A 16057-nucleotide genomic window follows, 5' to 3' on the forward strand; every position below is an offset into this window, starting at 1 on the left:
AGATAATTATATTTGTGAAGCAGAACGATCTGGAATAGTGGATTGAGATCACATATGTGAAGCAGAGCATTTGAAACTGTCGATTTGAGACACACATGTGAAGCAGAGCATTTGTAGTGCTGATCCGAAAAACACTTTCAAACCAGAACTTGTTTATTCTAAAATCACCCTGTGTGGATTCAAACCAGGACTTGTGGATTTATTAATTATGAGACTGATCTGACTCTGGGCATAGGGATCCTTAACCTGTACATCATGCATTTTTTGTTCTGATTCTTCTGTCTGCACATTACTTTATTGATGTAGCCTACTGCCAAACCCTTTTCCCCTTTCTCCTTTACGCTCTCAATAACACTGATAAAGAATTTGGCCTTTCTTATGGAATGTATTACTTGTATGGGTACATTTCTGTTCAAAATAGACTTTAATGATTGTTTCAGTAGCTCACCTCTCCTTTTCATTAGGCTTCTACTGCAGTCACCGTCTATCCAAGGCAAGGAAAGTCGTTGCCCTTTCCTTCGGTTCCCTCTTGTGGTGGGGTGAAGGATTCCATGACCTCGTTAACTTTAGTTAAATAATTTGCAACCAATCTCTGTCATATATTTAGGGCTGTCGATAAGTTTTGTTGTTGCTTTTTGTTGGTATAACACATGCATGGGGTCTTAAAGATTTGTTGAAATTTGTTTTTTAGAGATTTTTAAATATATTATATATATATATATATTAATAGGCTATTCTAAGAAATGTGAATATTCATATAATACTTAATATTCAATCATTTATTGCCAAAACCATCTTGCAGTTGATTTGGAATTTGTTTCAATGTAGAGAGATAACAAGACGAATCAGAATCATATTTATTGTCAAGTCATAGGTTTACACGTGTAAAGAAGTGGGTGAAATACTTTTTTCAAGAACAAGAATGGGAAAGTAGGCCTAACACTTCCAATTCCGAACACTTATAGGTTTCCTATTGTTTGTCTTTGGACAAACGGGAGTCAACAGGTGTGACAATTGAGTGATACTGATTTCATCAATGAAAGTGACCACTTGAGTCATATATTTAAAAAATCTGATGGGTGGGTTGAGAACACTCAAGCGGGCCCTAATCCAGAAAAGGTTGAGAACCACGGCAATACATGAAGGCACACTCCTTCATGGCAGAACATCTATCTATTTGTATACAATATTCATTGTTTCTGAACTTGAATATTTCTCATTGAAGAGAACAATGAACTGTTCCAGAGGAAGCCATCTTACGTAAACTTCTTGATGCAGCGTAGTTTCAGGTAGGCGATGATGAGGAAGATGACAGCCATGACAATCAGAGCCACATGATTCGCCAACAGATCCCATGTGGTGTATTCAACTCCTAGATAGTCCAGGTACTGTTCCCCTGTGCATATTAGACCAGCTAGGCTCTCGTTGGTCGAGTCAGGGGGCATGGTGGCGTTGGGCATCACAAGGTTCTCGCAGAACTTCAAACCCACAAACTCGTTGATCTGGAGGGCAGCCAGACCATAGCGAGGAATACTGATGTACTGGGCCCAGGCCAGCCAGTAGTTGACGCTGGGGAGGTGCACGAGCAGACCAGAAAAGATCATCATGAAGGCGAAGGTGATCATAATCAAAATGTTTGCTAGTGTGACCACGCTCAGGTCTGCTGACACGGCCATGGTCATGGCTGCGGCAGTGTACCCGACCCCCATCACTGTCAGTGTGAAGATGACAAAGGCGGAAGCTGTGGCTTTCAGACCGATCATGTAGTAGACGATGCAACAGAAGGAGAAGCTGGGGACGGTGCGCAAAGTGATGGCGTCGGCCAGGATCCTAGACAGGAAGTAAACAGACACTCTATAGTAGCCGCTGATGTATTCATGCACGAAGAGCTTCCGCCCAGTGATGAAGAGTTCAGCTGCAGTCACAGTATTGAAACACTGTAAGGTGGAGATGAAGAAGAGGACTCCCATCCTGTTCTGGATCCCACTCTGGTCATCTTTGACGTCCAAGAAAATAGCACCCACAATGAGAGCCAGGAAAATGTTCATTCCCAGCTTGGCCACTGCGATCTGTGGATTTCGCACAAGATCCGTTATGGTCCTCTTGAGCACCCAGTGGAGCTGGTGAAAGTAGGAGGTGTTATAGGTGACGGTGCGGGACGTTGGCGGGGTGACGGACCGTTTACACTGGCTGATACGCTCCAGCTCGGCCTGCGTGTCCCTAAAGTAGCTACTGTTCCTGTACTGCTCCACCAGGCACTCTTCAATGCTCTGTGCGGGGCTGCTCGACTCCTTAAATAAGCCCAGTTCTTCAGAGCCTTCTTCAGAGCCCTGCATCTTGGTGCCAGTAGAGTCTCCATTGATGACGTCTAGAAAGAAGTCTGCTGGGTTGTTGCGAGGTTCACAGGAATAGCCAATGTTGGTGAAGTAGTCCAGAGCATTTAGTGCAGGCCCGTGGTACACCATTTGGCCACTAACCAACAAGGTCAGGCTGTCAAAAAGCCTGTAGATGGAATACCGTGGTTGGTGGATGGTCATGATGATGGTGCGTCCATGACTGGCCATCGTTTTCAGCAGTAGCAGGACAGAGTTGGCAGTGCTGGCGTCCAGGCCTGTGGTGGGTTCGTCCAGAAGGAGAACAGCGGGGTCGGTGATGAGTTCCATGCCAATGCTGGTCCTCTTCCTCTCCCCGCCTGAGATCCCCCGGATCAGCTGTGTGCCCACCCTGGAGTCGGCCACCTTGGTGAGTCCCAGCTCTCTGATCAGGCGATTCACACGAGCCTCCCTCTCCCCCTGAGGCACCGAGCCTGGGAGGCGCAGCGCTGCAGAGAAACTGAGGTTCTCCCGCACCGTCAGCGTGCCCATCACCACGTCATCTTGAACCACATAGCCTGAGAGACACTTGAAGTTGGGAGGCTGTGGAGCTCCGTCTACGAGAACCTCCCCAGAGAGACCTGCCGGGTCCTTCCTGGCGGCGAGAACATCCAGGAAAGAGGACTTTCCACTTCCGGTCGGTCCAAGAATAGCGTGCAGACCGGGTCCCATGACTCCATTGAGGTCCACCAGTATTGTTCTGGGTGTGGTCTTCTTGCAGAGGAAGCCGGACTTAAGCAGCACTTTGTACTGGATGTTGTGAAAGCTCACAGTGGAGCCGGGCGGCTGATTGGCCAGCTCCACATCTGTCAGGACCTTTGACAGGGCTGTCCCATTGGTGTTAAGACCTTCCACCATGGCAAAGTGCGTGTGATTGGCTCCATCCATCACCCTCTCTGTAGAGAGTACCCCAACTTAGAAAGACTTGGGGAAAAGCCACAACCAATGGGGTGGATGTGTATCTCTTCTTCACTCCGGATCCAAGAGAACAGTAAATATATCGCTGAATTTAGAAATATATATAGGCGTGCAAGGAGGGTCACTGTCACTAACTAAAATACCTTTCACATATGAGGATCTGACCTTTGATCAGGCTGAAATCAGGCTGAAATCTTGTTTAAATATGGAGTCATGTGTCATTATTATGTCATGCGGAAATGACATCACAGGCTGTACACATGAAGTCCGAGATCCACAAGATTCGTCCTTTTTGAGGGGTTGTCTGTGCGTATTTCAATGTGTATGTGTTTCTGGAAGCTATGTCTTGCATACTGCTAGAGTTTAGCAGCTAGACCGATCAGCTGTTATATACTTTTATGAAATATTTAACTTACATTTTATCATGGGAGTCAAAGGGGCTCAAATAAAGCTGAAACCTTGCCCATATTTGTATTCATATTTATTTAACAGGGACAATACAAAAAACAATGTATCAAAAACATGAAACAGTTGCATTGTGTTTAGGGTTTCTAGTCGAGGCTATTTTTTAACCCCTGTGCCTGGTTAGGCCTTTCTATAACACAACCCCATGATGCAGGTCTTTAAACACTGCAGTGTGATCTGTTGTGTGGTTATCTTGCAGACAGAATAGCCCATGATTCATGACTTTCTTATGACAGTGGGTGTTTCTTTGTCCAGGGCATTAGGTAATGTGATATTGTGGCGTGGGTTTATATGTTTTGTGTTTTTAATTTCCCTTTAGAAACCACATTATGTATACTGTTCGGGCCACTACGCGGCCCTCACATTTACGTCACACTGCCAATCTGACCGATACGCCCATATATGAGCATATATATGGGCATAATGTAGATCGGTATATCCGGGCATATTGGTGTATGTCCATATGGGCATGATGACATCAGGGATCTCCATATTTGGGCATAATAGGGACAAGGACTGACAGATACAGAAATCGCCATATATTGGCATAAAAGGGAGGAGGACTGACAGATACAGAGAACTCCATATATGGGCATATCAGTCGATTTGGCGGTGCGACATACGTCCGAACTCTAGAGGTGCGGGCTGCATAGCGACCCGAAACTCTAGTATTGATAAATCCGCAAATCCCCATATGGAGTACTCTGATGTCATCAATATGTCAAGTACTGTACTTAAGTACAATTTTTAGGTGTTTTTGGGCGGTGTAGCCGCCCCTATAAGTGGGGTTGGGACACCTCATTAGTACATATTTTGCTGCACTGTGATTGGCCAATATTAGTACACCCCTAGCATTATTACAACCCTAGCTGTACTGTGATTGGCTGACTCTATTGGCTGACTCTGTGATTGGCTAGTGAGACACATGATGAAATGTATAACCTATAAATAGGACTATGCACTTAAAAAAAAACATTTTTTTAAAAAGTGAGCTTCCATCACTGTGATGACCACTGTGATGACCACACCACCCACTTCACACTGGGTGTGATTTTTACTTTACTGGAGTATTTCCCATTTTCAATACTTTTACTTCTACTCCACTACATCTCAGAGGCAAATACTATACTATTACTCTACCCTTATTGGTAGCACTTTACAATAATGACCCGTTATAAAGCAATTATAAACGTTTATAAGCAGTTTGTAGACTATTAACAAATCATTAACAACCTGTTTGTTGACATTCGTAAATGATTACTAAAACCTTTATAACTACAGTTACAAATCATGTATAAGGTATTAGTAAGTAGTGAACTATTCATGAATAAGCCATTTATATACATCTGTAAATGATTATTAAATGATTTGTAACTGATGTTATATAATATATACAAGCTATTTGTGGATAAAGAACTAATCATAGACAAACTATTTATATACATTGGTTAATGATTATGAAATCATTTATAATAACATTGTAGAACATTTAAGAATCATTTATAATAACATTGTAGAACATTTAAGAATCATTTAAACATTATTTAAAACACATTAAAACATTATTTATACTTGATTTTGTTCATCATTAAATAATGTAATTTAATGTGTAGGAAATCATTTGGATATGATTCATATAGTGGTATAAATGTAGTTTTTTAGGGAGTTTTTTTTCATGTTTAGCAAATGATGCGTAAGACATTCGTAAAGAGTATGTAAACCATTTGCAGATGTTATCATGGGCCTGAGCCTAGTTGCTTCTTTTGGGCTTGTTTTCATAGACCTGGCCGCTTGTTTCTTTTGCAAAATCTGGCAACACACTGATTACCTGCATTACACCATCTCAGAGGCAAATACTATACTATTACTCTACCCTTATTGGTAGCACTTTACAATAATGACCCGTTATAAAGCAATTATAAACGTTTATAAGCAGTTTGTAGACTATTAACAAATCATTAACAACCTGTTTGTTGACATTCGTAAATGATTACTAAAACCTTTATAACTACAGTTACAAATCATGTATAAGGTATTAGTAAGTAGTGAACTATTCATGAATAAGCCATTTATATACATCTGTAAATGATTATTAAATGATTTGTAACTGATGTTATATAATATATACAAGCTATTTGTGGATAAAGAACTAATCATAGACAAACTATTTATATACATTGGTTAATGATTATGAAATCATTTATAATAACATTGTAGAACATTTAAGAATCATTTATAATAACATTGTAGAACATTTAAGAATCATTTAAACATTATTTAAAACACATTAAAACATTATTTATACTTGATTTTGTTCATCATTAAATAATGTAATTTAATGTGTAGGAAATCATTTGGATATGATTCATATAGTGGTATAAATGTAGTTTTTTAGGGAGTTTTTTTTCATGTTTAGCAAATGATGCGTAAGACATTCGTAAAGAGTATGTAAACCATTTGCAGATGTTATCATGGGCCTGAGCCTAGTTGCTTCTTTTGGGCTTGTTTTCATAGACCTGGCCGCTTGTTTCTTTTGCAAAATCTGGCAACACACTGATTACCTGCATTACACCTGCAGTAGCCTACTAGGGAGAAAGTGAACAGTGAGGCAGTTGCAGACTGGACAGAAATATGTCTAATTCATGTTTTATGTGTTTTAACTGTCTTGTTGCAGGTGATCGAGGTAACACAAAATGGCTAATCTTACACACATGAAGTAGCATTATGACCAGGGGGTATTTTGATGGTGGCCGTTTGTATCCACAATGTTTGTTTTGATGTGTAGGCTAGTGCTTAGCAGTTTAGCTTAGCAGCTAAAGCTAACTTGCACTGGGAGGTGGTGACTGCAGAGGCTCTAAGCTGCTACTCTGTGATTCTGTTGTGATGAATTTCTTTGTTTAAATGTCAGTGTGTGTGCTGTGTCCAAGAGTTGCTACATGTTATATCTTAATACATTGTTTTATACTTTTATACTCTATAACGTTACTTCTGCCACTTTTTGATGTCACATGTTTTACTAATCATTGTTAAACATGAAATAATAATGCATAGTCTTCACTTTACAACAAGGCCCATGATAACGTTTGCAAATGGTCTACATACTCTTTACGAATGTCTTACGAATCATTTATTAAACATGAAAGATAATTCTAGTAATTGTTTGGTGTCTGCATTCATGAAAGCCAGGTAGTTTGCCACAGGTAAGGACAAAGTCACATTAACAGACAGTTGTAAATGATGAACTGTCTTCACTTTACTATAGGGCACATAATAACATGTAATAAGGATTTATAGATATTTTAGGAATGTTTTACAAAGCATATGTTAAACATGAACAAACACATTAACAGACAGTTGTAAATGATGAACTGTCTTCACTTTACTATAGGGCACATAATAACATGTACAAAGGATTTCTAGATATTTTAGGAATGTTTTAAAAAGCATATGTTAAACATGAACAAACACATTTCCCTAATTACCGACAAGGAAAATTGATCATGTGGAAATAATGATCTGCAGATAATTTTTAAATGTTTAATTTGTACATTTAGAAAATATGTAATAATTGCATAGAAATGGTTTGTTGTTCATGCCTTGGGCTAGAACAAAGATTTAACACATGATTTATGAAGTCTTAATACATGTTTAAAGAGATGTCCTATAACCACGAAAAAACTCAATTTATACCACTTTATAAATAATTTACAAATGATTTCCTACAATTTAAATGACATTATTTAATGATGAACCAAACTTGAGTATAAATAATGTTTTAATGTGTTTTAAATAATGATTAAATGATTCTTAAATATTCTACAACGTTATTATAAATTATTTAATAATCATTAACCAATGTATATAAATAGTTTGTCTATGATTAGTTCTTTATCTACAAATAACTTGTATATATTATATAACATCAGTTACAAATGATTTAATAATCATTTACAGATGTATTATACATGGCTTATTCATGAATAGTTTTACTACTTACTAAAGCCTTATAAATGATTTGTAACCGTAGTTATAAAGGTTTTAGTAATCATTTACAAATGTCAACAAACAGGTTGTTAATGATTTGTTAATAGTCTACAAACTGCTTATAAACGTTTATAAATGCTTTATAATGGGTCATTACAAATGATCTAATAATAATTTACAGATGTATATAAATGGCTTATTAATGAATAGTTTACTACTTACTAATACCTTATAAATGATTTGTAACCATAGTTATAAAGGTTTTAGTAATCATTTACAAATGTCAACAAACAGGTTGTTAATGATTTGTTAATAGTCTACAAACTGTTTATAAACGTTTATAAATGCTTTATAACGGGTCATTATTGTAAAGTGGTACCCAATTATTTTTACAATACAATTATTTGAAAACTTTAGTTACTAGTTACTTTGCAGATATAAATTATTATATTATAAAACATACATTAACCACTTTAGCCCTATTTTATACCTAGGCTATATGAAAATAGCCGATCTACAAGGTCACAACGCGTCGCATCGATCGATAGATGGATATAGATATATTGCATCAAGTTATTCAAGTTATTCATGGGAGTTATTGCTATACTCTTTTATCTTTTATCTTTAGTATCGATCGATCGATCGATAGATAGATAGCAGTGTATAGAATACATCTTATTTGGCCTCATTCTACTGTACCTTCTGAGAGACACATCTCTCATTATCTCCACCAGGCCAGAGAGAACGTTTTCTCCCCGTCCGCCTGTCCGTCTATCCATCTGTCCGTCTGTCTTAGAACAGCTAATCTCAGGTACTGCTGGACCGATCGGCGTGAAACTTTGCACGCACACTCCCAGAAGCACAAGAAAGAACCTCCACCACTTTATATTTTCTGTAAATAGTTGTTTCACGGTGACATTTTAGCACCCTGTCTTTACCATAGACATCTTGTAGGAACTTTTGGACTTTCTTGACACAATGTTGCAGGAAGTAGTTTAGATCCTCTCTATGAATAGGCCGTATACAGTATATTTACAGCAAATCAACTACACAGCTTATCTAAGAAGAAATAAAGAAAGAAAGAAAAACAAAATACAACTGGTACACAACTGCAATTCCAAGATTTATTCAGCAATAAGCAATTAGGGATGAGTACCATTCACATTTGAACCGATAGCGTACGGTAGCCGGTACCTGGAATTCGATACAGTACCGAAAACGGTACCTATTTTAGTACTTTTTGTTTTATTTTATCATTATTATTATTATTGACCTTTTTCTGTATTTTACACAGAAGACAGTGGTTCTGACATTTAAGGACCCCCACATTATCTGAAAATATCTTGTGCCAGGGACCCCGATAGAAGAAATATTCAAAATGTGTCACAAGAATATTCGGAAAATAGCAGATCTATAAACTCTACAAAAATAAATAAAAATAAAAGTACCGTCTTCGGTACTCAACCCTATAAGCAATATGCATTTATCCCTTTAAACATGTTGCACATCAAGGACAAATATGCCCAGACATTTGCACAGATTGTATTATTAATTGTGTTGATGAATAGAGTAACAGCTGTTTACAGTTTAGTTGGCAGCCATGGTCTGGTCCATCCAGGCGCGCAGGTTCGGGACGTTGGAGTAAATACCAGGCATGCGAGTATTGCAGTCTTCCCAGGAGGACACACCAACCAGGGTCCAGGCTCCATTCTTCTTATACACCAGGGGACCACCACCGTCACCCTGAAACAACAGGCAGTTATGTTAGTAACCACCTCGAAAACGAGAGGACACATCTCAAGCGGTTATCCTTCTAATAAAGGTACTATATTAGACCTTTGCCACAATATTTTAGAAAAGAGCAGCTCAAGCTTGCGCTGTAGCTTGTTTCTATTACCAGTGTTGGGTTTCAGTAACGGCACAACTTTTTGCGATAACTAGTAACATAACTTACTTTTTTCCAGGTTGGTAACACGGTACAGTTATTTTAATGGTGGTGTTCGTTACTTCATGAGAAAAGAGCCGATAACTTAAGAGGATTAAAGGTTTATTATGGTCCGACTTCTACTCTCATACTAGCCGTGTCTGTGACTTCACCCTCCACTCACTGCGGGACTACTCGTGTTATTCATAAGAGGGGACGATCAATTCAATCAAATATTACGTTGCCTGTAGTTCCGACAGTCTGGGAAAAAATATTCAATGGCTTGAAATAACCTTTTAAACCAGGTTCAAGATCACGTTGAGCCGTCTGCTCTTGTCTAGAGCCAGGCAGAACTAAAATAACATGATTTCAATGTTGTTGTTGAAGACATTATTCCTATATCTACTAGTTGTCATCCTAGATTAAAGTTGAGAGTTGTCATCTTGTGCTTCAGCAACATGAAAAGGTATACATACATTTGAAGCAATATAAATGAATAGAAGTAATGCAAAAGTAACTATAGTAACGTAACTAGCTACTTCTATAATGCAGTAAATAGTAAAGCAACTTACTAGTTACTTTTTGAGAGTAGTAACTAGTAACTATACTTGTTTGAAGTAACTTGCCGTATTGCACTCCCACTGACCCCAGTACTCTCTTGCTGGAGTCAGACTTCACTTCACATGTTGGTGACAGTGAGGAGACTGACAGCCTCTCTGCTCTGACTGCTTATTGAACCTGCTGTCTAAATGTAATCTAAAGCCAGTGGCTAAAGGTTCAAGTATTCTCTTTATTTTTGGATTCTTCTGTGAAGCAATGCAACACAAACAAAAATTCGACATTAATACTAGCCCCGTTTGGAACCTCTCCCTTTGCTAGCTCCGAGATGAGGTCCCACTGTAGCGGGTACAGGCAGAGGTAGAGTCCGTGTGTGTCACCTTTTTTGCCACATCGTATCCAAAAAGTAAAGGTAGTCCCAGAACCTACAGATGTTTGAGGCTTTTCCGGAAAGTAAACTTTTTAGGACGGCCGACGGGGTTTAAAAAAACATTTAAATCGCTTATTTAGTCAGCCTGTGCCATGTGTTCACATTGTTGCCGAATCGGGAGCAGTACTGGCACCTGCCATAGGGGGTTCTTCCGGGTTCAATGGGAAAACATGGCACAGGCTGACTAAATAAGCGATTTAAACGTCCCACACAGGTAGGTGTCTGGGACTACCTTTACTTTTTGGATACGATGTGGCGATAAAGGTGATCCACACACGGACTCTACCTCTGCCGGTACCCGCTACAGTGGGACCTCACCTCGGAGCTATATAGCGGAGGGAGAGGTTCCAAATGGGGCTACATTAATACAAGGCTGAGTAACTGATGGGGTAAATGTGGTTGTGAAGAGTAAGTATTCCTCTGTGTTTCATGTGTTCGGAAAAGCTTTCCGAACTATAGTTCTGAGAGTCAGGACACCTGGGGATCTCACAGCTGGAAAAGTTGTGAGACCGTCTTCCCGAAGCTCTGAATGACATCAATGTGTAGTTATATCACCTCCCCCTTTCTGAAGAAAAGGGTGGATGTTGGGAAGGAGTAGGTATTTGCTCTTTACACTCACCTGGCAGGTGTCAGCTCCAGCAACCCCGGCACAGAGCATCCGTGTGGTGATCTGTCCGGAGTAGAAACTGTTGCAGTCCTTGAAGCTGATGAGGGGCACACAAGCCTGCTGGAGCTTGTCAGGGCTCCTGGGAGCTGGGAAAAAAATACACAGGATTTTTGTCGTCAAATGTCTTGCGCACACTGCCACTGACGTAGAAGCCACAATTTATTCACAGAATGTTCTACACCTTTTGAAATATCTTTCCATTTTTACATTGGAAGTCAATGTGGCTCGGATTGCCCATTTTGGGCACGGATGAGGTCATCAGCTAGACCCTCTCAGAGCCAGGCCAGCTAAGGAAGCTGAAACCTTGGCCAAATATGGAGTCATAACAAGTGATATGTCATAGAAATAGTAGTCATAGATAATTATGTCATTGATATGGTATGTCATAGATGTGTCATGAATATAGTCACTATATTGATGCCAATACTTTTGCCAATACTTTTGCACTTTTTGCACTTTTGCACTATTACTCAAGTACATTTTTAATTCCGAACATTTGAGTATTTTTTCCACCACTGATCACTGTACTGTGTGGTTGAGGGATGAAAAGTGTGTTTCCTGTGGTTCACTTACGGTCGTAGCGGGTATGGCCCCAGCCAGTGGCCACACACTTCATGCCAGCCCTGAGGTCATCACCAGTCTCAGCCACACACACAGGGGACACATAACAGTTCATCTGGGCAGGGCGTTTCAGCTTGATCAGTGCGATGTCATAGTCAAGAGTTTTGTTGTTGTAGTTGGGGTGACTGAAGACCTATCAGGGAAATTATACATTCATCTTAGCTGTTATAGGAGAGATGTGCAAAAAGCTAGTTGTTGCTGCTTGTTGTGTAGATTGGATGTCTGGCTTCAACCATGTTTTACGATCTGTAGCCACAAACATAAAAAGGTATGCAAAAGAAAACGTGCAAAATGGCGAGCAGGTAATGGAGATGACTCTGATAACAAATGTAACAACATAATGTTATGTCCGTATTACAGTGTGTCATGTCATATGAAACAAACCGCCTACCTTTCCAATTCTAATCTTCTGGATGTTGCGTGTTAGTTTTAGATTGTGCTGGCCCAGGATTACACGGTGACATGTTCTGAAAATGTTAAATAAGAAATGACAATAAACAATACAATGTTGGGGTGCTTAACTCAAAGAGGAGACATGCAGAGTAAAGTACAAAAGGCTCAAATACTGGAAGAATCATAACTGCTGGAATGAATGGATGAATGAATGATATTCAATCATCATCGTCTTCTTTTCAGCATTTACAATGAATATTATGTTTCCAAAAGTAGGCTACAGACTGAGATTTGGTGACCCTTTTATAAGCCCCAATAGGCACTGCAATAAAAGCGTGTGTGTGTGTGTGTGTGTGTGTGTGTGTGTGTGTGTGTGTGTGTGTGTGTGTGTGTGTGCGTGTGCGTGTGCGTGTGTGTGTGTGTATTATATTCATAGTCTACTGTACCTGACCTCGCAGTGGGCAGCAGCCACAACCCAGTCCTTTTTGATCAGTGTTCCACCACAGAACGGAGGGCCGCAGCAGGTCTGAATTCACATTGGTTTCATTAGCAACAGTAATTCAGCTATTATGAAATGGCAAAACACAGCTTCCCCTCCTTAACGTTCATCCACCTATTTGCACGCACGCGTGATGTACCTGCAGGGAGACCTGCCAAGGCCAGGAGTGAGGTACAGCCTCCGTACCGTTGATGATACCTAATCCATCACTGGGACATCCAGGGACTTTTGGTTTGATGGCAGGAACACCACAGGCTGAAGAACATGCATGCACACACAGGCACGCAGGCAGGCACGCACGCACGCACGCACGCACGCACGCACGCACGCACGCACGCACGCACGCACGCACGCACGCACGCACACACACACACACACACACACACACACACACGCGCCAGGTAATACACTTCATTACTGCTGTTTTAAATCAACTAGATATTCAGGCCACTTTAGTCTGCATGTCACGTTTGTGACGTCCACCGTCAACCCACCCACTAGGCAATTTTAATATAGGATTCAACCTACTTTCTATGTGATGAATATACACTATACACTATAATGTGTTTAGTAAACATATTTTATTTAAGGTGATATATGGTTTTCAGGCGATATTTCAATTTGTAAGTGGCTATTTTATATTGTGTTATGATTAGCCTATATTTAAACAATAAATTGTATAAATTAGCTCGTATAAATCATCAAATACTTGAGTACAGTTGTTGGTTACTCTACCCACCTCTGCCTGTGGTTCCATTGTGGACAGTCACTTCTTCAGGGGAATGTACGTAGACTGCTGATGCTGTATCTGTGCCTGTTGAAAACATGGAGCAATACAACTTAACATGTCTTCACCACAATGTTGGACCTTAATGATGACATTTGATGTCGTCATCATGTTTCTTCTAAATATCCTAAATTACATAATTACTTCATACAGCGAGGAGGCGAGGATTAGATGCCAGGAATATGACCGATGTTGCCATGTCCGCTTATTAGAACCGACTTTGGGCTTGTTTTTCAGTAAAGTTGCTTGTAAATATCGGTAGCATTCTTTTGGGCTTGTTTCTAAAGTGATTATTTGGGCTTGTTCCTTGTTGTTTAAACTAGTGGTTCTAAAACATTTTCAATGCAAGGACCCCTCGATTAATATGTATTTGTCCGCACCCCCCCCCCCCCCCCCCATCTGAAAATATCTTGTGCCAGGGACCCCCTGGCACAAGATTTTTTTTTAAAACAGCAGATCTACAGTTAGTTGTAGTTCATTTAGACACTTCAGCTCAGAAATAACCAGACCGTAATGAACCATTTACCATTTATTAACCATTACCATATTAACCATAATCCATATATGCAATGATATTGCATTCAAGTTTGGCGGTGTGACTCTGCTCATGTGATATTACAGATTCCTGTGCAAACATGTCACAGATCATTCAATCACAAACCCCTGAGCAGAGCGTAATACAATTATAACATCACACAACAGTTATAACACAACAGTTATAACGCAACAGTTATTACACAACAGTTATAACATGACACGACATTAAACCCTTAATGTACAACCATCACCATAATGCAACGCCATCTACAAAACTATCCTGCCAACATCAGATGCCAGGGAGGAGGCCGGGGAGGTGGAGGAGTTTTGACACTGACAGCTGAACAACCGGCACTGACAGCTAAGCACGTAGAATGAACAGAGAACTGGGGCTGCTTAAATGGAACGCCAGAGTTGCACTGTGGGTATAAGAGGGCGTGAGTGAGTTAGCTTATAGCGAATGAGAATGACAAGAGTTTTGAGATGTATGACTTAAAGGAGTACAACTGAATAAGCTTGTTAGCGAATGGGGGGGTCCGGGGAGTGTGAATGAAGTATATAAACATTCTGCCTTCCGTGTCTACATGAACTATCGTTACACTGAATATCGTCTATTTTAAAATAACCGTAGCCTAGTCGCTTCTTTTGGGCCTGTTTTCATAGACCTGGTTGCTTATTTCTCTCGCAAAGTCTGGCAACACTGACTATGACCAAACTGTACATTCCAACAAATAAACCTCCAGCAAGACTAATGTTAAATATGTTTTTTGTTCTACTTGTGAATTTTATCCCCCTTTTCCCCTACACAAACACACAGCCTCTAAAATGTATAGCCACACAGTCAAAGCATCCAGAAAATGTAAATTAACTTCAAGTCTGGTTCTTCGGCTGTCTGTCTTTTAGTGTCTTTCACGTCAACCAACACATAATTAAACCAGTCCTACCTGAGCTCCAGAGCAGCAGGAACACCAGGGTTATTTCATTCATATCCTGTAGCTGTCAGGACACACACACACTGATATGATGCTGAGTGTTCCAGTTAGTCTGTAGTCTGAACTGGACTTCACTGAACAACACTTACTGTCTTATATCTCTGTAGTTGTCACATGTCAGCTCTACTCATTATGTATTCATCTGGGAGTGGTTTATTTTCTTAATGATATTCTGAAAGTAAGCTCTCATCAACACGCACACACACACACGCACGCACACGCACACACGCACACACACACACGCACACACACAGCGACACACCCTGCTCTCTTCCATCAACCTCACTATTATCCCTCTCTCCTTCAGCAGCACAACCAAGGGAGCATACTTGGTTTCTATTCAATTCAATTCTAACTTTATTCCAGACACTCAGGGGGTCCATAGACTAGAGTACATACATATATTAGTACACATACAATAACTAAACAAGCTAAAAACCCTAAAACCACAAAAGGCTGACTTTCCAGTGTTTACGCAGCCTGGTTGAGTACCAGAGACAGCTCTTCCTATAGGAATGACTATATCCTCAATAATACTGTACCGGGACTCCTCAAGGCGAGACATGAATACATACATACAGTGCCTATAGAGCTTGTAGATCTGCTATTTTCTGCAAATGTTTTCCACAGAATATAGATGCTGGGGCTTAAGTGGTTAAATTGTGAATTTGCCTCTAATGTAACGTGTTAGGGGAGATGGAAAGAGGAAGTACCATCATGTTACTGATATTAGTCACAAAGAGGCTCTGTGCACTTCTCATCTTTAGCAAGTTAACACCCTTAAACTATGTATAATTATAAGACTGTGATAAGACGCATTGAGAGGCAGGGCTGCTACGTGTGTGTGTGTGTGTGTGTGTGTGTGTGTGTGTGTGTGTGTGTGTGTGTGTGTGTGTGTGTGTGTGCGTGT

General features: G+C 40.1%; 2 protein-coding genes across 2 annotated transcripts; both read right to left on the reverse strand.

The window, feature by feature from the left end:
* Nucleotides 1–1256: 1256 nt before the first annotated feature.
* LOC308092755 (broad substrate specificity ATP-binding cassette transporter ABCG2-like) lies at nucleotides 1257–3260 on the reverse strand (the record flags this gene model as incomplete). Its single annotated transcript, XM_080438857.1, has 1 exon — nucleotides 1257–3260. One exon carries the CDS (start codon nucleotides 3258–3260, stop codon nucleotides 1257–1259), a length of 2004 nt encoding a protein of 667 aa, XP_080294983.1.
* Nucleotides 3261–8849: 5589 nt separating this feature from the next.
* LOC308092941 (chymotrypsin B-like) lies at nucleotides 8850–15204 on the reverse strand. Its single transcript, XM_080439104.1, has 8 exons — nucleotides 15100–15204; nucleotides 13571–13645; nucleotides 12971–13086; nucleotides 12779–12858; nucleotides 12331–12406; nucleotides 11892–12072; nucleotides 11271–11404; nucleotides 8850–9482 (listed from the first exon to the last, which is right to left on the reverse strand). Exons 1-8 carry the CDS (start codon nucleotides 15140–15142, stop codon nucleotides 9327–9329), a joined length of 861 nt encoding a protein of 286 aa, XP_080295230.1. The 5' UTR covers nucleotides 15143–15204; the 3' UTR covers nucleotides 8850–9326.
* Nucleotides 15205–16057: the final 853 nt, after the last annotated feature.

This window comes from Gymnoscopelus braueri, assembly GCF_963280865.1.
Source record: "Gymnoscopelus braueri genome assembly, chromosome: 10".
Classification (NCBI taxonomy): Eukaryota; Metazoa; Chordata; class Actinopteri; order Myctophiformes; family Myctophidae; genus Gymnoscopelus; species Gymnoscopelus braueri.